Genomic DNA, 22,653 nt, shown 5'->3' with positions numbered 1-22,653 from the left:
TTTCGTCCACTTTCAGAAACATTCATTAGTTCAGATAACTAGGAATGTCTTAAAGAATCTCTATCGTCATCAAATGATAAAGTTGAAGGAGAGATTGGGAAAGGAAGTTGACTGAAGGGGATGTTTAATTACATGTATGTAAAACTATCCACCTATGTGTATTTTGAATGGAATGTCCGTTTTTATAATATTTATGAAAAGAGATTGATTTTTTTCATGATGTCTCATAGCTTTTTGAAGACAGTGTAAAGACAACCGTACCCATTTCTTAGGGGACAATATTGAACAGTCTGGAGAATCAGGAAACTTGCATGTGTTTAGTCAGTTAAAAAACTTGCATGTATTTAGTCAGTTAATAATCTGTGTAAAATGGAGTTTGAGAAGATATCAGGGTTTATTCATTTGTATATTCACTTATCTAACTAGCTCTAGACAGAGTGACTACTGTATGCCAGACCCGATACAAGTTCTTGGGACAGATGCAGAGATGAACGGAATGCAATCTTTGTCTTAATAAGAGATAAAATAAGGGCATAGACATGGCTGTGGGAATGTGGAAGAGGGAGCCACTGAGTACACGTGAACATACATAGGAAGGTTTTAAGTTCAGCATATAATCAAAAAGAGATCTTCCCACTGTCCCCAGCCTTAACTCCTTGTTGATTTATGGCCTGGGATGTCAGCAGTCAGTAAGGAGGCCCATGAAACCAGCACTCCACGGGTCAGCTTAGCTTAAAATCCTGGCTCTGGCTCTGTTAGATGGCCTTGCGCAAATGACTTAACCTTTGTGAACTGTTTTCTCATCTGTAAGACAGGAACAGTACTAAGAATTAGAGGAAATAAAAGCATCTAACACAGTGCCCCAGTACGCAAAAAAAAAAGTTGGTAATAATGATTATTATTATTATTGGAGAATGTATTATTTTATTAGTTAGATCATGGAAATTTCTCAAAGTCACTCTGTGATTTATTTTATTTTTTGTTCTTACAATCAGAAGAAATTTGTTTTTCGCCTGGGAAAGATGCCATTTCTCAAATATAAGTATTTTCTTAATTGAATGATTTTTAAATTGTAAAATGGCATAAAGATAATAGGAGTCCGTGTTAACATTAGAAATAAGAGGAGGTGAATGAAAAGTAAGGCGAGCATATTCAACTTTCCAGAATGCGACGCAGAGAACAGGGTAATTGCTTTTGTCAGAGTATACTCCAAAAGAATCAGGGTGAGAGTGGGATCGGGCTTTTATTTCTAGAAGGAAAAATGGACAGGGAGTTGGGAAAGAGAAGGGAATTCCACATGAGCCCCCTCTTTCTGCTGTGGCCCCATGCCCAGTGGAGAGTGGGCTTTGTGGAGCACAGAGGGCATTCACAGGGACACACTGTTGATAGAGAAGGTCCTTGCATGTTCTACAAAGGAGTGTGATCTGTGAGCAAACTTATGAAAGACAACTTTATTTGCTCTTGGTTTGAATCAAGCTTTAAAGATTATGATTTGAGTCTTTTGAAATCATGACGGGAATGATTACTCTGTTACTGCTATAGATATTCTTTCTTGGAGACTGTATCTTAAGGCCTCCTCAAATACCTTAAATACTCAGAAAACTCAGAGAGACACAAAGTATGACATTGGACTTGCCAACATGGAATTTCTCAGGAGGATTTTCCTTCTTAAAACAACAGTTGTTGGCCTTATATCTTTTCATTTAGATTGTGTGGATTAGTAGAGAGAATCTTAGGTAAAGGAATCCAAGGCTAAATGATCAGTATTCCTCTTAGTGCATTAAAATGTACTGGGATTTGTCATGATGAGTTTATAAAGAGTATTCATCCTGAGTAGTTTTCTTTCTTTTTTTTTTTCAAGTTGGATATTGATGGACAGATAGACTCTATACATCTATTCCTGTCGCCAAGGCAGGTGCACTTGCTTTTGGATATGTTAGCAGCTATTGCTGGACCAGGCAAGTATAACTCTGTTATTATTTCTAATTCTTTAAAACGTTTTAGCTAAAATATATAGCATACAAATAGGAAATTGTATTGCTATATAGGAAATGTGTGAACTTAAAGCTGTATTGTAGGGACTTCCCTGGTGGCACAGTGGTTAAGAGTCCGCCTGCCAATGCAGGGGACACGGGTTCGATCCCTGGTCCGGGAGGATCCCACAAGCACGGAGCAACTAAGCCTGTGCACCGCAACTACTGAGCCTGCGTGCTGCAACTACTGAAGCCCACGCACTCTAGGGCCTGCATGCTGAAACTACTGAGCCCGCGTGCTTCAACTGTTGAAGCCCGCATGCCTGTAGCCCGTGCTCCGCAACAAAAGAAGCCACCGCAATGAGAAGCCCACGCACTGCAATGAAGAGTAGCCCCTGCTCGCTGCAACTAGAGAAAGCCCATGCACGGCAACGAAGACCCAATGCAGCCAAAAAAAAAAAGAGCTGTAATGTATTGTAAATAAGAATCCTCAATAGTTAAATTTGATTGGATCTTTCAAATTGTATTAGCATGGCACAAATTGAAGTTCAGATTCTTTGTATCATATACATAACATTTTCAGAACTGACTGGCTTACTTCCTTGGTTGGGGGTAGTACTTCATACAACTGAGACGGTGTAATTCTTAAACACATTAAATAGCACGCACTTAAAATTTTTAATGACTTACCTATCAGAGATCAGAACTTCTGATTCCTAGCTAGCTGCTAAGAGCTATTGCTTAGATCTCCGGTTAATATTAAATAGTGGTTTTGCACTGACTGTGGTACTAAGTTGCCATTGATATTGGATAAGTGGGTTGGGAGAGAAATGATTAATTAACTCCAAATTTAATTACTGTTTTGCTCTCCTTTTGTATACTTGTAGAAAATTCAAGCAAAATCGGGTTAGCTAATAAAGACAGAAAAAATCGACCCATGCAGCAAGAAGATGAATATCGAATTCAAATGGAATTAAACCGGTATTATTTGAGGAAAGATTCCCTCTCTGCGGGTGTATCCTCAGAGCAAAGCTTTTATGAGACAGAAACAGCTCGTACACCTTCTAGCCGGGGTAAGCAACTCAAAAAGTTGACTTCAGAATCATACATTATCATCATAGAGCAAGGTAAACTTAATTTTGGCTGCTGTAAAATGGAGTTTAGTAATGAAAAAACTGAAGATCCAAGAAGGTTTAAATTTATAAGTTGATCTAACCACAGCCTTACAGTGGTGCACTGGCACACATGTGCTGCAGTATCTCTTTTTTTATTTTTTTGCGGTACGCGGGCTTCTCACTGCTGTGGCCTCTCCCATTGCGGAGCACAGGCTCCGGATGCACAGGCTCAGCGGCCATGGCTCACGGGCCCAGCCGCTCCATGGCATGTGGGACCTTCCTGGACGGGGGCACGAACCCGTGTCCCCTGCATCGGCAGGCGGACTCTCAACCACTGCACCACCAGGGAAGCCCCAGTATTCCTTTTGATTGTATAGTTTTGTTTTGTAAATCATGATTTATTCTAAGGAAAGTCAATTAAAAATGTGGATTCACATAGAAGATAAATTGGGGGTAATTATTCATTTTGTCAAATTCTTATGTGCTCACATAATGATTTACAGTAGTTTTCTTTACATAGAAACCTTTGTCCATTAATCGTTCTATCAATTAAATGTATATATAATCTTTACCCAGTTTACTTTGCATTTCAGAATGTGTAAGCACTAATACCACGAATAATAAGAATTAATTTAAGTATGGAATGTTGAACTAAATAAAAAATTAAAGCCTACTCAAGAAATTTTGGCCATAAGAAACTTCATTTGCATGAGAGTAAAACAGTCTCTAGAAAGAAGTAAAACATAAATAGAATTCTAAATAAAATATTCAACTCTTTTTTTTTCTTTTAAAGAAATAGCTGTATCCATATGAAACCAGAGATTGCAAGATATTTATACTATTTAAAAGTCTGAATTATTTTAAAATCATATGACAGTTAATGACATTACATTATACCATGTAATGCAGCTTATCATATATTTTTTTTAAAAGTTCACCAGTGGGCTAGCTTAACCTTTTGTTAATCTATATCCGGTTGAGTTTTTACTATGACATTAATATCTTGGTTCCAAAGAAATTACGCCATTTGAAGTAACATAAAATTTAGAACATCACTATATCTCAGATAACCTGAGGGAAGAATATGATATTAATATATATGAACTTATTTAAAGATGTGAATTGGAATTATAATAAAACTGACAAAGTTTAATTCTGTCTAGAAGAAGAAGTTTTCTTCTCCATGGCTGATATGGACATGTCCCATAGTCTCTCTTCTCTTCCACCCCTTGGGGAACCCCCAAATATGGACCTTGAGTTATCATTAACTAGTACATATACAAACACCCCAGCAGGATCTCCATTAAGTACTACTGTGGTAAAGTATTAATTAATTTTTGTTCTATTCTTGAAAAGTTGCTTCTAAAATTTTATACTTTATTCATGTGCTTTTAAAAAATTATTTTATAGCTTCAGCCAACTTGGGGAGATTTCCTGGATCATCATAAAGAACAGCCAGTAAGAGGGTCAGCATTACCATCCAACCTAGTTCACCCAGCGTCTTTACAGAAGACTGGTAAGTAAAAACAAGACATTTGTTGATAGTTTCCCCTGGAATTTTTTAAAACTTAAAAATTTTTTAAAAATTTGTTTTTAAGAAATGCCATTCTACTGACTCTTTTCTTTTTCATAAAATTTTCTTTGGTCTAGGCTATTTAACAAAATTTAGAAACAAAATGAAGCATTGTTGAACATTTCACTATGAAGTGTTTCAGAATAGGTGTCTATTATTGTATTCTTTGTGTATTTAAATACTTAAATATTTTTAGTAAAAAGTACACCATAAGTTTCATATTATTATTGCAGTTTAGGGGTCTCAGTCAACTATCTGATTTTTGTTTCACGTTTACACTTTCCTTGAAAGAGAACCTCAAGTTTCTTTTCTGCAAAATTTAAATGAAATAGACACAGGCTTAAAGGAAAATTTGAAGAGCAGCTTTTGGTTAATCTCTGACTTTTTCCAATACAGTTTTATTAATGCAGAAGTTTTGTTCATATGTTTCCTGTTGTAACATTTTTTTTTGTACTTCAAGTATCAAAGATCTTGGATATAAAATGCAGAAAGATGAGTTTATTTTACTTGTTTAATATCACTTAAAATGTGTGATCACATGCTTTTTGAGACTAAAACCTCAGGTTTAGTTTTAAAATTAACACATAAGTAAATGTTTTATAATTTTGATATAATGGATTGTTTAAAGTATTAACTTTTTTATGAATATAATTTTAACACATGTATTTCAGCTCTCCCCTCTAGATCTGTTTCAGTGGATGAATCCAGGCCTGAATTTATTTTTAGACTAGCTGTGGGAACTTTTTCAATCTCTGTGCTTCACATCGATCCTTTATCTCCACCTGAAACATCATTGAACCTTAATCCATTGACACCTATGGCGATAGCTTTCTTTACTTGTATAGAAAAGATTGATCCAGCAAGATTTTCAACAGAAGATTTTAAGTCTTTCCGAGCAGTATTTGCAGAAGCTTGCTCACATGATCACCTTAGGTAAACTCTTATATTTTTTAATGATCCTTGAAAAAGAACCAAATGTGGACTTTTCATTTATCTACAATGCCTACCTATCTCCATTTGTTTTTCCAATTCACATTTTAAATATTTGTAAATGAGTGGAGTGAGTGTGGTTTTCTTGCAGTGCTACAAAGATGTTTACCATAGAATCTCTCATTCAGGTTATTTGGCATGTGAAACATTCAGATATAAGATCTATATAATTTGGAGTTGTCTAAATTATCTTTTCTTTAGTCCCCTGCCCTGCTCTTGTCAAGTTTCTTTGCCCACATTTTGCCTTCATTCCCCACTGACACCATTACGATCATAAAAATAGTTCTTACTGTCACAGGTTTAGTAGAGATGGCAGTGGTGGTGAGCGTAGAATGAGCTAATGCAAAGGGACTTGAAAGTGATTCATATGCTGCTGGCCATGGGGTGGGAAATGATACCAAGGCTCATCCTGAGCTTGGATGCTACATTTTCAACTTCTGCTTAAAAAAAAAAAAAAAATCAAAGCTGTTCAAATAGCCACTGATCTTTTTATGGGTTGAGTCCTAATAGATGAGGAGATAATTAAGTTTATAAGTACATATAATATTGTTAATGTGCAAATACTATTTATTTTAACATGAGAGTGACCTATAAATTGTCCATTCATATGTTATTTTATGTAATGGCTTAGGCACATATATTACTATTTTTAGAAAACGCTTTGGGCTTTCATTTTAACTTTAACTTTTTTGAAGTATTAAAATTAATATACAAAGTAGTTTTTATATCTAGCAACAGAAACTCTACAGGTTAGGACCATAATATTTATAATAAAACTGCAAAAACATTTTGTTCCTATTTTTGATAAGGTTTCAAATATCTGCCAGTAGGAAATACAATAAATGCAACAAAACCTAGAGGTAGACCTTCACTTGAGTTCCACTGACTAAAGTTTAAAAAATATTGCATGATCCTTCTAGATAAGTTTAAGAAACTATGTACATATATTTTACAAATTTTATCCAGTGAAGTGTAAATTTTTTTTTTTTTTTTTTTTTTTTTTTTGCGGTACGCGGGCCTCTCACTGTTGTGGCCTCTCCCGCTGCGGAGCACAGGCTCCGGACGCGCAGGCCCAGCGGCCATGGCTCACGGGCCCAGCCGCTCCGCGGCATGTGGGATCCTCCAGGACCGGGGCACGAACCCGCGTCCCCTACATCGGCAGGTGGACTCTCAACCACTGCGCCACCAGGGAAGCCCTGAAGTGAAAATTTTAAAATGTAGTAGAGGGAAGGGCAGTGTTGGGAAATATGTCCTGGGTGATTTCTTATCAGCAGATCTGATGTCTTTATCTTATGTCAGGGAATGGGGAATTTGAAGCAGTCTTTCTGGTTAGTATCCTTAAGAATATTAGTTATTACTGACAATTTGAACTTGTCAGAACAGGTGGGTATTAACAGTTGTGTACTATTCTTTGACACATTGTTTAATCAAGAAGTATATGGATACTCTTAAATGATGCATTTTTTTATAACAGATTTATAGGTACTGGCATCAAAGTATCCTATGAACAAAGACAAAGATCAGCTTCTAGATATTTCGGTACTGATATGTCCATAGGGCAAATGGAACTTTTGGAATGCCTGTTTCCGACTGATTTTCATTCTGTTCCTCCTCACTATACAGAGGTAAATGCTGATACTTTTCCTTTAGGATTAGTCTTTAAATGTCTTGCTTGTTAAGAATTGTGTGAACAGCAATGATTTTCTTTAAAAAGACATAGGAAGTTGTATAGGAAGAAGTTTTTTGTGGTGTTTGCATTTATATTTTGTTGAAACAGATTTTTTTTAAAATATTTATTTATTTATTTGGTTGCAGCAGGTTTTAGTTGTGGCAGGTGGTCTCCTTAGTTGCGGCTTCAGGGCTCCTTAGTTGCAGCACGTGGGTTCCTTAGTTGCGACAGGCGGGCTCCTTAGTTGTGGCATGTGAACTCTTAGTTGCAGCATGCATGTGGGATCTAGTTCCCTGACCAGGGATGGAACCTGGGCCCCCTGCGTTGGGAACACAGAGTCTTACCCGCTGCGCCACCAGGGAAGTCCTGAAACAGATTTTTAAGTGTGGCCTTTAAGGCCATTATAAGAGTGTGTTACATTTTTAGAGTTGACTTGTTCTAGAGTCAGACAGGTTATGGGACAAATGACTTAATTTCACTCATTTTCCAAGCACTGTTAATTTCAGAAGAATTCTATTATTCAACAAATAGTTATTGAATGCCTACTATGTGCTAAGCACTGTTCAAGATAAGTGAAATGTCTTGTGCTCATTTATCGTTAATCTGATTTTTTTCCTATCCTAAAAGCATGTCCTAGAGAAACTTTTAAAAGCTATTAAAATGACATTTTTATTGCTGTTACTTTGCCCTTGTGACTTATTTTATTTTCAAAGTGCTTTATTTGAATCCTCACATACATTTTGCAGATGTGATACTAAGTATTTCAGAAGTTAACTAATTTGTCTAAAGGTCACATTGCTAGTAAGTGACAAAACTAAAGCTTAAACCAGACTTTCTGACTTCAAAAAGCTCTTTCCACTATTATGTTAGCTCCATTAATTCATGTGATTAATTATAGCTCAATATTGTACATTTCATTTATCTTCATCTTTGTTTTTAAGCTTTTAATGTTCCATTCCAAAGAACAAACTGATTCTCACCCCCCTGTGTGTCTTCAGCTTCATTATAAGCATTCTGAGAATAAAGGACCCCAGGTAAGAGATCTTTTTGTGTGATTAGCACCTGTAAATTTTCATTTGATGTATATTTTATCACAATCACAAGGTTTTAATTTAATTTTATAGAACTGTTAGTGATCATATTAATGCTTTCTTTTTCTTTTTCTTTTTTTTTAGGGTAGTCAGGCAAGACTTAGTTCTGTTCCTCAGAAGGCAGAATTACAGGTTAAGTTAAATCCAGTGTTTTGTGAGCTGGATATCAGTATTGTGGACAGGTTAAATTCTTTGCTTCAACCACAGAAGCTCACTACAGTAGAGATGATGGCATCACACATGTATACTTCATATAATAAGCATATTAGTCTGGTAAGTATTTAAAAAGTTGCAAATATACGTCATGATCATAGCTAGCTAATAGGCTTATTGGGATGATTTCTGAGCTTAAGTATTCTTAATAGGTTAAATAGCATATGTTATTAAAACGGCATTATTTGTAATAATGAAAAAAGGAGGCATCTTTAATGTCTAGATAGTAGACTAGCTAAATAAGTTGTGCTAATGTACTGAGTGCAATTTTATGCTGCCACTTTAAATGATGGCTATAAAGAGGGTACAGCAGCATGAAGAAGGCTCATGAAGAAGTATGAAGTGAAAATGTAGAATATATTATTCCACATAAACTTTTATTACAACTGTGTAAATAAAATTGTATAGAAAAAGACTGGATGGAAATATACCATTTGGCAGCATTGATTATGTTAGAGTAGTAAAATTAGATTTCCTTTTCTGCGTTTATCTGAATTTTATAAACTGTGACTATAATATCTTGATAAAAGTTTATTCACACATATAATGAACTAGTTGAATCTCCTGTAAAATGCAGCCCATATAATGTAGAATATACTCTTGAAACTGGGAACATAATTTATCATATTGTGTTATGGAGCATCACATTGTATCACTTTTACTTAGATCTGGTGCCTGGAGTCTTTTCTAAGCTAATCAAGTAAGTCAGGTTTGTAAGGTGCCTGTTAGGAATTTTAGGATTAGGCGCAGACAGAGACAACTTTGTCTAAAAAGAAAAGGGAAAAGATATTTTTCTACATATTTGCCTCTCCCTTAATTAGTGGTGAGTGTTCACATTAAATCAAGATTCTTTAATTTTTATTGGCAACAATTGCTATTTTAAGTTCTGTGGGGCAAGTGTTTATATTTGCTGTTAGCCATAGATGTACTGGGATGATGATTTTATCTCTTGAGCAATTTTTGCTGAAAGTGGGGGTTAGTATTAGAAAGTCAAATAAGGGAGAGAAAAAATAGGATCCAAGTCTTAGCATAAAAATGGAATTTTCTAATCTAGGTGGTTAGAGACTGATCCGTGAAATTGAGGATTGTTATCACCTACACTGTACTCTGGACTAAAGCTTCATAAGTTTTAATTCATTTTAGAGAAAAAATAGAAATAGACTTTTATCTGAAGGGCATGTTCTTTGACCCTTTTATTATAATGTGGCTTTAAATAAATGGTGCATACGTGTTTGGTTTCTATGAGTCATTTGATGGCATCATACCCTTGGGTTGGATGAGAGCTCAGAGTGAGCCATTTAGGGGGAACTCAGAGTGAGTCACTTAGGGAATATTTATTTAGAACCTGTGATGTGCCAGGCCCTGCTTAGTCCTGGAAATACAAAGATGAGTCAGGGATGGGCCTTTGCATTTGGTATAATTCATCGGATTTCACACTGAAGTCTTTAAAGTAGCATGTTGGTGGATAAATCCTTCAAATTGAATGCTGGGTACTATAGTGAGTTTTAACCATATTGAGTTTGTTGATAAGCTAATTTACACATTATTCTTTATAGTCTGTAGTAAGACACATATACATCTATAGCACCTGTGTCTTCACTTTGGTTCAGTTTTTATTTTAATTAATTTTTTTATGTGAGGATTTAACTTTTGCCGGTAGTTTTGACTTTTGTCAGTAGCTGTTGCATTATAAAATTTTATTACACTAAATTAATATGATAGTTAATATGAATTGTGTGTTAATACATTATCCTGAATGAGGAGATAGTGATTATGTATATTGTAATGTTGAATATTAGTGTCATTTATGTTTATTTGCTTAATTTAACATTTTGGCATATTTTTGATGTTTTGTGTTTTAGCACAAAGCTTTCACTGAAGTATTTCTAGATGATTCACATAATCCTGCAAATTGTCGGATATCAGTACAAGTTGCCACGCCAGTATTAAACCTTTCTGTTCGCTTCCCAATACCTGATCTTCGATCAGATCAAGAGAGGGGACCATGGTTTAAGAAGTCACTTCAGAAGGAGATTCTTCATTTAGCATTCACAGATCTAGAATTTAAGACTGAATTCCTAGGAGGATCAACCCCTGAACAAGTTAAATTGGAACTCACCTTTAGAGAACTAGTTGGTAAGATTGACCATGCCCGTAAAAGAGCCAGACTAGAAACTAACAACTGCTACTGAAACTTACATTAAGAAAAGTATATGACAGCCCCCCAATACAATATAATAAAAGAACATATGTTAGAAAGCAGGTGTAACTGCTTTTTTCTAATATTGTATGCAAACGTGATATCTGTCAGTTTTTGAAAAGAAACTACAATGCATGATGATTTATTCACTTTGAGAATATAGTGCTTTAGCCTACATTTTAATACCACCTACTACTTACTTGTTGTAGGGCTAATAGTAGCCAAAATTTATTGAGTGCCACTCTATGTTTGCTGTGTGCTGAGCACTTCACACACATTATCTTGTTTCCTTTAATCATCATAGTTATGGTAGGCTTATTATTTCCAATTATTTTTATCATTTATAAGTGAGGAATCTGTCGACTTCCGAAAAGGTACCTCCCAAGGTCAATGTAGTAATAAATGGCGGAATCAAGATTCAAACCCAAGTCTGACACAAGAGCTTGAGCTTTCAACCATCATACTAATAGTGACTTTTCTTTGTAAAATCTGTTTTAAGTTCCCCTCTCCTCCTCTTTCTGCTCACCTCCTTCTCTGTAGGCTGCAGTTTTCCTTCCCTTGTTTTCTCTGAGTTTTACATATCATTAGAGATATTTAAAATTGACTTGCCAGTTATGATTTCATGGAAAGGCCTTTAGGGGTTATCTGGAATCTTCCCTTATCTCTAGTGATAAGAAACTCATTATTCTGGTGGAAAGTCATTCTTTGTAAAATGGAATGAAAAAAAATATATGGGGTTATTGTGAAGAAGTAATTCTTACAGTGTTTTGGTACAAAATAGACATTTAAGAAATATAGTTATTTCTTAAAATAACTACATTAAAAAAATCTGTTCCTAGACTAACTGCATAAACTTTTATGAAGAATAATCACTAAGTGGCACTCAGTAAGTGGTAACTACTATATTTAATATGTTATGCTTATTTATTTATTTACTTATTTGGCCGTGCCACATGGGATCTTAGTTCCCTCACCAGGGACTGAACCTCGCCCTCTGCATTGGGAGCGCAGAGTCTTAACCACTGGACTGCCAGGGAAGTCCCTTATATTTAATATGTTATGATTATGCACCTTACACATTAAACATTCATACTTAAGAATTTGAGTTTGAGCAGAAAACAGCATTTAATTTAATTTATCTGCTCATCCTGTCTCCCCACATGTACACGTGCAGCAGGAATAAATGTAGAACTTAACACTGCATTATGTCCCTGATTTAGAGGATCTTTGCTCCTCGAAGGAGGAAAGTGTCTTTTCTCTTAGTATTTGAGAAGAAATGCATCTCCATGAATCAGTCTTGTTTTATTAGGGTCATTCCAGGAGGATAAAGGAGAGCCATCCATTAATTTTTTCCACGTGACTAGTGGAGGAGATGGAGATACAGCGTCGTCAGATGACTTCGACTGGCCACGGTGAGTAAGCAAATGGACATGATACATACATTTAACGAGACTTTCCTCTCAGAAACAAGTTGCTATAGCTTTTTTGACTGACATTTTGGCTATTAAATTTAAGCTAAAAATATCCAGCCTTGATGAGAAAACCCCAAGGAAGATGGAAAAACTAAATAAAAAATATGTACTACTTTATCAAAGGTGCCTGTGAGATACTGACAGAGATGGACATATAAAATGTGTTCTCTGGCCTCAAGTTACTTAGCCTAATTAGATGGACAAAAGAATCATAACCATTCTAAAAATAGTTCATTTTTGAAAGGGGCTTTAGTAGAAGAGGTACCATACAGCGCCATTTGGTTAATTATCAGATGAATTTTATAGTCAGTGATTGTTTTAGGAAAGTATTTTCAAATCTGGGGAGCTTTTACAAAACACTGATTCTTGCACCCCACTTTGAGATTCTGAGATAGAACCTGGGCATCAGTATAGTTTAAAAATACACCAGGTGATATGTTCATAGCAGCACTATTCACAATAGCCAAGACATGGAAACAACCTCAATGTGCATTGACAGATGAATGGATAAAGAAGATGTGGAGCATATATACAATGGAATACTACTCAGCCATAAAAAAGAATGAAATAATGCCATTTGTAGCAACATGCATGGAACTAGAGATTATCATACTAAGTGAAGTAACTCAGAAAGAGAAGGACATACCATATGATATCATTTATATGTGGAATCTAAAATATGACACAAATGAACTTAACTAGGAAACAAACAGACTCTCTGACATAGAGAACAGACTTGTGGTTGATAAGGGGGAGGTGGGGTGGGGGAGGGATGGAGTGGGAGTTTGGGATTAGCAGATGCAAACTATTATATATAGGATGGGTAAACAACAAGGTCCTACTGTATAGCACAGGGGACTATATTCAATATCCTGTGATAAACCATAGTGGAAAAGAATATGAACAAGAATATATATATACATATATATGTATAACTGAATCACTTTGCTGTAAATTAACATTGTAAATCAACTATACTGCAATTAAAAAAACAAAACTACAGTAGGTGATACCAATGTGCAGTTGGATTTAGAGAACCACTGCTTCAGGATTTCTTAGGCAGGAGAAATCATTCTTTAAATTAGCCTGATAGTGGGCTTGGATTACATTTTTTAGTTTTCTCTCTTTTTAAAAATTTATTTATTTGTTTTTTGGCTGCATCGGGTTTTCGTTGCTCCGCGCGGCTTTCTCTAGCTGCGGCAAGTGAGGGCTACTCTTCGTTGCGGTGCACAGGCTTCTCATTGCGGTGGCTTCTCTTGTTGTGGAGCACGGGCTGTAGGCGCGTGGGCTTCAGTAGTTGTGGCACGTGGGCTCAGTAGTTGTGGCTCGCAGGCTCCAGAGCACAGGCTCAGTAGTTGTGGCACATGGGCTTAGTTGCTCCACGGCATGTGGGATCTTCCCAGACCAGGGCTCTGAACCCATGTCCCCTGCATTGTCAGACAAATTCTTAACCACTGCGCCACCAGGGAAGTCCCTTGGATTACATTTAAAAGAACTTAGTTTACCCAAAATAATGATCCTTTATGATATTGAAAACTGAGTTCGTGAAGCCTCTCTTAAGAATTAAAGTGATCTTTCTTGTGCCACTTTTCTACCTGCCTTCTTTTACACCCCCGTACCCTATGTGTCAGACCTTTCAGACTCCTAGGACAGGCCTTGTCAGCACACAGCTGATCACGAGCAGGAGTTTTCATCATAAGAAACGAATCTACTTCAATTAGGTAATTTGAAAGCACAGTTTACATTAAGGTATCTGTGAATTAGGAAACAGTTTTAGTTTATAACTAGAACCAACTGGCAATACCTTCTTAGGAAAAAAAAAGCTATTATAGATGCAACACAGCTGTTTTGTTTGAGCGTGCCATGCCTCATCATGACGGCAGGCTGGTGGGATAAAAAGAAGGCTGCAAAGCCTTGTGCTAGTGACATGCTGCAGAGAATTAGGAAAGGACTGGCATTACCCTGGGGCAGAAGCTAATGTCATCAAAGGCTGTTAGCTCTTGATATTTTGGGTTTGTGGCTACAAAACACCACCAATAACACAAGCCTTTTATTATTGAAATTCCTAAAGGAAAAGATTACTTTGTTGTTGCAGTTCTGAAAATATTCTCTAATCAAACTCTCCTTCTTATTGGTACAGCCACTATGGGGAACAGTATGGAGGTTCCTTAAAAAACTACAAATAGAACTACCATGTGACCCAGCAATCCCACTACTGGGCATATACCCCAAGAAAACCATAATTCAGAAAGAGTCATGTACCACAATGTTCATTGCAGCTCTATTCGCAATAGCCCGGAGATAGAAACAACCTAAGTGTCCATCATCGGATGAATGGGTAAAGAAGATGTGGCACGTATATACAATGGAATATTACTCAGCCATAAAAAGAAACGAAACTGAGCTATTTGTAATGAGGTGGATAGACCTAGAGTCTGTCATACAGAGTGAAGTAAGTCAGAAAGAGAAAGACAAATACCGTATGCTAACACATATATATGGAATTTAAAAAATGTCATGAAGAACCTAGGGGTAAAACAGGAATAAAGACACAGACCTACTTGAGAATGGACTTGAGGATATGGGGAGGGGGTAGGGTAAGCTGTGACAAAGCGAGAGAGTGGCATGGACTTATATATACACTACCAAACGTAAGGTAGATAGCTAGTGGGAAGCAGCCGCATAGCACAAGGAGATCAGCTCGGTGCTTTGTGACTGCCTGGAGGGGTGGGATAGGGAGGGTGGGAGGGAGGGAGACGCAAGAGGGAAGGGATATGGGAACAGATGTATATGTATAACTGATTCACTTTGTTATAAAGCAGAAACTAAAAAAAAAAAAAAACTCTCCTTCTTCCATTTGAACAATTTATATAGCATGAGGTTTCTTAGGTATGCAAGTATTCCATAATAGCCGAACAGCTGGAATGTAGAAGGATTTGGTTTAATGATAATAAATAGAATTCTTAGGTAAAATTTGCTCGCTGTTAATGAAATTTAAAAAAAATTTTTGTTTAACTGATGTATAGCTGATTTACAGTACTGTGTTAGTTTCTGGTGTATGGCAAAGTGATTCAGAGATATATATATATGTATGTGTGTATGTATATATATATATATTACACATACACAAACACACACACAGACACATATTCTTTATTATATTCTTTTCCATTATTGTTTATTACAGGATATTGAATATAGTTGCCTTTGCTATACAGTAGGATCTTGTTTATCTACTTTATATATAGTAGTGTGTATCTGCTACTCCTTATTTATCTCTCCCCCACCCCCTTACCCCTTTGGTAACCATAAATTTGTTTTCTATGTCTGTGCGTCTGTTTCTGTTTTGTAAGTAAGTTTGGTAATGAAATTTTTTTTTTTTTTTTTTTTTTTTTTTTTTTTTTTGCGGTATGCGGGCCTCTCACTGTTGTGGCCTCCCCCGTTGCGGAGCACAGGCTCCGGATGCGCAGGCCCAGCGGCCATGGCTCACGGGCCCAGCCGCTCCGCGGCATATGGGATCCTCCCAGACCGGGGCACGAACCCGTATCCCCTGCATCGGCAGGCGGACTCTCAACCACTGCGCCACCAGGGAGGCCCGGTAATGAAATTTTAAAAGAAGCCTTTTGTTCTCAAAAGAGCAGATTTTCCAGTTATCCAAGTATAAAATGTTAATGCCCTTCTTTTATTTGCTTGTTTCATCAGTTCCACACTTTTAAGTTTACAGCATGCTCAGGAGTGGGTTGCGTTAGATATAATTAGACTTTGTAGAGAAGTTGACGCCTATCAGTAATGATTTAATCAGTGGGCTTTGTATTAGTTTGAATACAGGTTAGTTTTGCAGTTTACACTTAGATCTTGATTTTTTAAATTGTCTTTGCTATCAGAATTGTGCTGAAAGTAAACCCACCAGCCATGCATTCCATTTTGGAGAGAATAGCAGCTGAGGAAGCAGAAGAGAGTGATGGCCACTACCAGGAAGAAGAGGAAGGAGGCGCTCATTCCCTGAAAGACGTTTGTGATCTGAGAAGACCAGCCCCGTCTCCCTTCTCTTCTCGTAGAGTGATGTTTGAAAATGAACAGGTAAAATAAAAGTGTGAGCAAGCAACAAAGGAGTACCCTCTATCAGATAGCTTTTAATGTTTTCTCTTTAAAAAAATACTCTGTATACTGTTTTTTGCCATATTTTTAGCTCCAACATTGAATAATACCTATTTTTTTCCCTTGGTTAAAAGTTACATGCTTATTTATTTGCCCACATACAAGACGTATGGGTCCGGTAAGATGATGCTACTACTATTTTAAATATAAAATGGTTATTTGATGCTTTTTCTTCTTCTTTTTTTTGCACTAAATTGTTATGTTTTAGATGGTGATGCCAGGAGACCCTGTAGAAATGACAGAGTTTCAAGATAAAGCAATCAGCAATTCTCACTATGTGCTGGAACTTACATTACCCAATATTCATATAACACTACCTAATAAAAGCTTTTATGAGAAGCTTTATAATAGGTGAGTTTACACACATTTAGTTGAATCTTTGGGATCGAACTTTCCTGTCTAACTGCCTCTCTACCGTCCTACCTCCTTGTTTTCCCTCTTCCCCCTTTTCTTTCCTTGTTTTAATATTATCACCTATTTCAGTGTACTTTGTATGGTGTTGATTATAGACCTGTTACCGTTATGATGAGCTATTGTCATAGCAGAGTTTCCTAACCAGTGTGTCTCGTAACTGGGTTTCTTGTGTGTGAGATGTATTCCCTCCATCCTAGGTTGGCTGGTTGCCCTCTGTCACCTTACCACAGAGTACTGAGAAAATATCTCTTTGTGTATAATGACATGAAAAGAGTTAGGATATGCTTGTATAGAGGGCCAAGAGATACTGGTGTAAAGTCAGAGTCCTAGAGTCTTTGTGCAAAGAGAATCCCTTCTCAGAGTCTTAAAAAAAAGCATCTTTTTAGAATTAGAAACTCTAACTTATAAACTTGTCTATAAAAACTTAAATTTATTACATTTAAATACCCTTAAACATATATACCAAGCAAATATGTTGAAATAAATGGCATTCTAGAGTAGAAAGGTCATAGACTCTGAAGATCTTGGACAATTTACCTAGTCCCCTTGAGCTCCATTTCCTCACATATAAATTGGAGATGATACTTGTACGGGCCTCAGTGGGTTGTTTGGAGCATTAAATGATACAACATTTGGAAAAGTTCTGAGAGCAGTGCCTGGCGAATAGTAAGTAAGAATGTTATCATTCCCACCCACTGTGGCATAGCTGAAAGGTGGTCGTGTGGGTTTCTGGAAAAAGACAGGTCCTTAGTGTCTGTTATCGCTAGCTTCCCACTTGTAAACAAGTATCCAGGTTTTTGTTAATCTTCAGAAACTGCAGACCGTTGTTTCTGCTGTAGATTTACTTGGTACCGAATAGGATTTGGATTTATACAGGATCTGACATTTGGAAGCCACTGATCTCTAGACTACTCTCCTTATTTTATAGTTGAGGGATATCTACCAAGAGCTAATGAATGTGCAAGGCTAAGACTGAGCAAAATGAAACAACTAGTTCAAAGTCCATCCCAGAGGTCAGGAGGGCTTCATCCATTTCTTTCTCCTTATGCATTGATTGAACAGGTGGCTATTGGTTAGATTGCAACATCAGAATAGTAAAATATAACTTAAGCATTCCATTTATGAATATATGTTCATTTACCACTTCTTCTTCTTTTTTTTTTTTTTTTTTCGGTATGCGGGCCTCTCACTGTTGTGGCCTCTCCCGTTGCGGAGCAACAGGCTCTGGACGTGCAGGCTCAGCAGCCATGGCTCACGGGCCCAGCCGCTCGGCGGCATGTGGGATCTTCCCGGACCGGGACACGAACCCGTATCCCCTGCATTGGCAGGCAGACTCTCAACCACTGCACCACCAGGGAAGGCCACCAGTTCTTTTTAAAATATAGGACAGTGCCTTTTTTTGATTACAAGCCACTGGTTAGAATTTTTGCTTACTGTACACCCAGAAGGCTTTGTCTACAATTCTCAGTTTCAGTTTCTCTGAAGTGGAGTGAAAAAATAGTTTCAAAGCAGTCTGAGTGCAGAATCCTTTCAGGTTTTTAAGATTTTTTTCTCACTTCAGTGTATATACTTAAAAGTCATCAGTTAGCACAAGATTGAATTAAACTATGCTTACAATAACATACAGCTGGGATGAGCAGATTTGGGGCCAAGCACGATTTACCCGCGGTGACTATACAAAACATATAATTCAGCTGGTGGGAGCAGAAGTTCTCAGGTGGGCTAGCGAGTTGTCTACCAGCAGCAAGCGGTAGCATGTGGGGGACGTCCGTCAGTATGGCAGGCGGGGTAGCTTAAATCAGGGAACTAGAGAGCATCTGCTCATCTGGGGAGCTGGTTCAGGGGTGTTGCTCACGAGAGTTTCTGTTCTCTCTTACCCTGCCCACTGCCCTGTCTCTCAGGCCCCTAGACTTATATATATAGCAGTGTTCCCCCTGCTGTGGGTCATATAAATCATATATCTAAGTTAGCATGTGAATTCTTTGCCCTCTGTTTGGCTTTGTCTATATATACATTTTTTTTTTTTCTTCTAATTTTCAGACATTCTCAAACTTATAGGTAAGTTGCAAGTACAGTACAAAGAACGTTTTTACCCTGAACCATTTGAGAGTAAGGCGCTGACTTGATGTCCCTTCAGCTTTGAGCAGTTGAATGTGTATTTCTCACAAACAGGGACCTTCTTCTACATGACCATAATTCAGCCATTAAAACAAGAAAATTAATATTATGCATTAGCATCTAATCCTCAGACCCCATTCATGTTTTGCTAAATGTCTTAATAATGCCCTTTATTATACATAAAATTTACAGGTATCTTTCTGAGCAGGAATTATAACTAATTCTGCCTTTACTTCATACATTTGAAATATTGGTTTATTCCTTCATCAGATGGCTCTTTTCAGAAAGATAGTCTCAGGTATAGGTAGATTTTTTTTCTATGTTAAAAATCCTTTAGGGCCTCCCTGGTGGCGCAGTGGTTGAGAGTCCGCCTGCCGATGCAGGGGATACGGGTTCGTGCCCCGGTCTGGGAGGATCCCATATGCCGCGGAGCGGCTGGGCCCGTGAGCCATGGCCGCTGAGCCTGCGCATCCGGAGCCTGTGCTCCGCAACGGGAGAGGCCACAACAGTGAGAGGCCCGCGTACGGAAAAAAAAAAAAAAAAAAAAAAAAAATCCTTTAGAATAGAATATAAAAAATATTCTACCTGGTTTTATTAAATCAGATATTTTTGAGCTTCTATAATGTTTCAAGCTCATCGCCACGGAATCAGGGTGATGTGTCCTTAAACATCTTAAGTGTTTTTTTTTCTTGATATTAGAAACATCATTCAGTGTTTTATAGTATTATGGTATCAAGACTGTGTTTAGACCAAAATGTAAATAAGGAAAAATAGTAAAATCATATGAAACATACTTGCAGGTCGTATACCATGAACTCCAGGTTTTATTTAAAGTAATAGTTTCTCTTTAACCTGTGAAGATAAGAGAATGGTTGTAGGGAATAAGGTAAAGAAAAATTTCCTGAGAAAATTCTTCATTTTATACTTTCACTATTTATTCATACAGGAATTTAGACTAAGATCTGGATTTAGACTCGTTTCTTTTTTTTCAATAAATTTATTTATTTTTGGCTGTGTTGGGTCTTCGTTGCTGCGTGCGGGCGTTCTGTAGTTGCGGCGAGCGGGGCCTACTCTTCGTTGCAGAGCTCGGGCTTCTCATTGCGGTGGCTTCTTTTGCTGCAGAGCATGGGCTCTAGGCATGCGGGCTCAGTAGTTGTGGCTCGCGGGCTTAGTTGCTCCGTGGCATGTGGGGTCTTCCCAGACCAGGGCTTGAACTTGTCCCCTGCATCGGCAGGCGGATTCTTAACCACTGCGCCACCAGGGAAGTCCTAGACTCTTGTTTCTTTGTTCTGTGAGTGACGCACCCAAGAGGTAGCGAGCCAAATGAGTACCGCACAGTTCTGGGCATCGCCGTCAGGGTGTCTGAGGTGAGACATGCTTCTGCCCCGTGTCCCTGGTATTCTTCATCCAGTGATGCTTCCAAAAAGAGACCTTTTGGGTGGGGATTACAGTCTACTGAGAGTGACAGTACTCAGTCCTCGTTTATACTTTCTAGGGCCTCAGAAGCTCAGGAATTGGCCCGGAAGGTTCCTAGACAAGTGGCTTCTCACAGGAAGGGACCAGGGCTACATCATCGCTTGGCACCTTGATTGGTATTCACACTAGGCTTTTTGACAAGTCTGTGCTTTTGGCAGTCCTTCCATGTGAGTCATCCACTGGTCCTTTCTTCAAACCTCAGTGCCTGCTGTGTGACAGCCACTGTGCTAGGCACATCTAAAGACGACTAAGACACAAGTCTTAGTCTAGGAAAGGGAAACTGGAAAATGGAGCAGAGTGTTATAGGCGCAGTGACTGCGTTATGCACGTGAAGGATGTGCTATGGGTCCAAGCCTAACAACAGTCTTTGTAGAGAACATTGTAAAGTCTCAGTTTTCATGACAGCATAGAGGTGAGTGGTGGGGGTGGAGGCATCTGAGAAGTGACAAATATTTCTTTGAAAAAATAGGATGCAGTGGTGACCTAGCTTGACATGTATCACCCCAGTAGTCACCAGTATTGACGTGGCTGTTCGTCTGTTCCATTAGTTAGAAGGGTTTCCTCTCTTTATTCCCCATTCTGTCTGCTGCTTCATCTCATGCAAACTTCCCAGCGAAGCTGTGCTTTCTGTGGAAGAAAGAAAAAGCAGATATCCCTAGAGAAAGTGAGTAATGGAAGAGAACTGAATTGGGAGCTGGACGTAATCTGGGCTCTGGTTTCACTTCTCCCACTAATTAGCTGTGTGACCTTGGGCAGGTCACTTAACCTTTATGATGCAGTTTCTTCAAGTGTAAAGTGAGAATAATAATTTTGCCTTGGCTGCCCCAGAGGATTGAGGGGAGTCAAATGAGACAGTGCATAATCTGTTATAGTTTATTGAGTGTTCTCATATATGTGAACAGTCCTTTTGTTCTTTATGGGTTTTATTTTTAATAAACCTCCTCCTTTAAGTGCATTTAGATGTATGTAATTTGATGCATATAACACTGGTGAAACTAGGAGGATACCTAATTAGGTATCTAATTGTCCAGATTCCTTTCTCATTGCCCTGATAGCCATAGCAGTTATTTTTCCATTGAAAGAAATTCCATTTCACCATTTGGAAAATTTATTATTCATGTGACTTCTTAAAGGGATATACTTTAGTTTGCCTTTGGTTGAAGTAGGAGTTATGTATTTATTTTTCAACTTTTGTCTTTGTAGGATCTTTAATGATTTGCTGCTCTGGGAACCAACAGCTCCTTCACCAGTAGAGACATTTGAAAATATTTCATATGGTATTGGGCTTTCAGTAGCCAGTCAACTGATTAATACCTTCAACAAAGATAGTTTCAGTCCATTTAAATCTACAGTTCACTATGGTAATATATTTTAAATCTCTTCTGAATTAAAATGCCTGGTTTATCAATAAACAAAGTAGTAACCTTTTAAATTGATGGATTTAAAAATGTTTCTTTGGTGTTTTCCATTTATAACTATATTTTATAATATCTTTTAGTAATTTACAGTATTTCCCCACTTCTAGCTATTTATTAAGAATGTTATCAGTTAAGTGTTATTTTTATAGTGATAGTATATTCATTGTCTGCAGTTCAGCGGTAAAGACAGTACATTTTTATTGTCCTACCAGATTCTTTGTAAAAATAAACAGGTTGTACAATAAGTAAATATTCTTGTGATAAAGTTCAGGTTTGAATGCTGTTTTGTGTTCATAAGCTGCTGGAACAGCTGTAATTGTGCAATTCATTTCTCATAGATGAGGAAAGTGGATCTGAGGAGGAGACTTTGCAGTATTTTTCCACTGTTGATCCCAGTTATCGTTCTCGTAGGAAGAAAAAACTAGACTCTCAGAACAAGAACTCGCAGAGTTTTCTCTCAGTTCTTCTGAGCATTAATCATGGATTAATTGCAGTGTTTACAGATGTAAAGGTAAGGATGTACAAATCCAAAGTGATTTTTCAAGTGCATCTTATTATAAATCTAGCATGATGTACACATTCAGTAACTGAGGTAGTTGGAGGTTGTTTCAGTGACTGCTGATGAAGGTCAGTTTTCTGAGGCACCACGATGACAGCAGCTTTGGAAGCTTAGCTTTCATTGCAGATCAAAAGACAAACGTTACCTGGACCTTCTTTTGGAAAACATGCTGGTCCCACTCCTGGGGTGGTAACAGTAATGTATCTGTTCCAAA

At 37.6% G+C, this 22,653-nt stretch overlaps 1 protein-coding gene across 4 annotated transcripts in view; it reads left to right on the top strand.

Annotated features, from left to right (window-relative positions):
* ATG2B (autophagy related 2B) overlaps positions 1-22,653 on the top strand; it is a 79,453-nt gene that overhangs the window by 20,766 nt on the left and 36,034 nt on the right. For 2 of the 4 annotated variants that reach the window (XM_082619256.1, XM_082619254.1), the window contains exons 7-20: positions 1,862-1,958; positions 2,861-3,046; positions 4,252-4,406; positions 4,499-4,604; positions 5,333-5,594; positions 7,126-7,276; positions 8,262-8,354; positions 8,496-8,684; positions 10,487-10,760; positions 12,134-12,236; positions 16,181-16,376; positions 16,663-16,805; positions 21,666-21,823; positions 22,219-22,391. In XM_082619256.1, coding sequence (XP_082475382.1) covers positions 1,862-1,958; positions 2,861-3,046; positions 4,252-4,406; positions 4,499-4,604; positions 5,333-5,594; positions 7,126-7,276; positions 8,262-8,354; positions 8,496-8,684; positions 10,487-10,760; positions 12,134-12,236; positions 16,181-16,376; positions 16,663-16,805; positions 21,666-21,823; positions 22,219-22,391 — 2,286 coding nt within the window. The remainder of the gene's footprint in view (positions 1-1,861; positions 1,959-2,860; positions 3,047-4,251; positions 4,407-4,498; positions 4,605-5,332; positions 5,595-7,125; positions 7,277-8,261; positions 8,355-8,495; positions 8,685-10,486; positions 10,761-12,133; positions 12,237-16,180; positions 16,377-16,662; positions 16,806-21,665; positions 21,824-22,218; positions 22,392-22,653) is intronic. The other 2 variants (XM_082619255.1, XM_082619257.1) reach the window with 2 other exon arrangements.

The sequence above is a fragment of the Mesoplodon mirus genome, assembly GCF_964341445.2.
Source record: "Mesoplodon mirus genome assembly, chromosome: 4".
In the NCBI taxonomy this organism is placed as follows: domain Eukaryota; kingdom Metazoa; phylum Chordata; class Mammalia; order Artiodactyla; family Ziphiidae; genus Mesoplodon; species Mesoplodon mirus.
The sequence above is the reverse complement of the archived record's forward strand: the minus strand, read 5'-3'. Positions and strand labels throughout refer to the sequence as shown.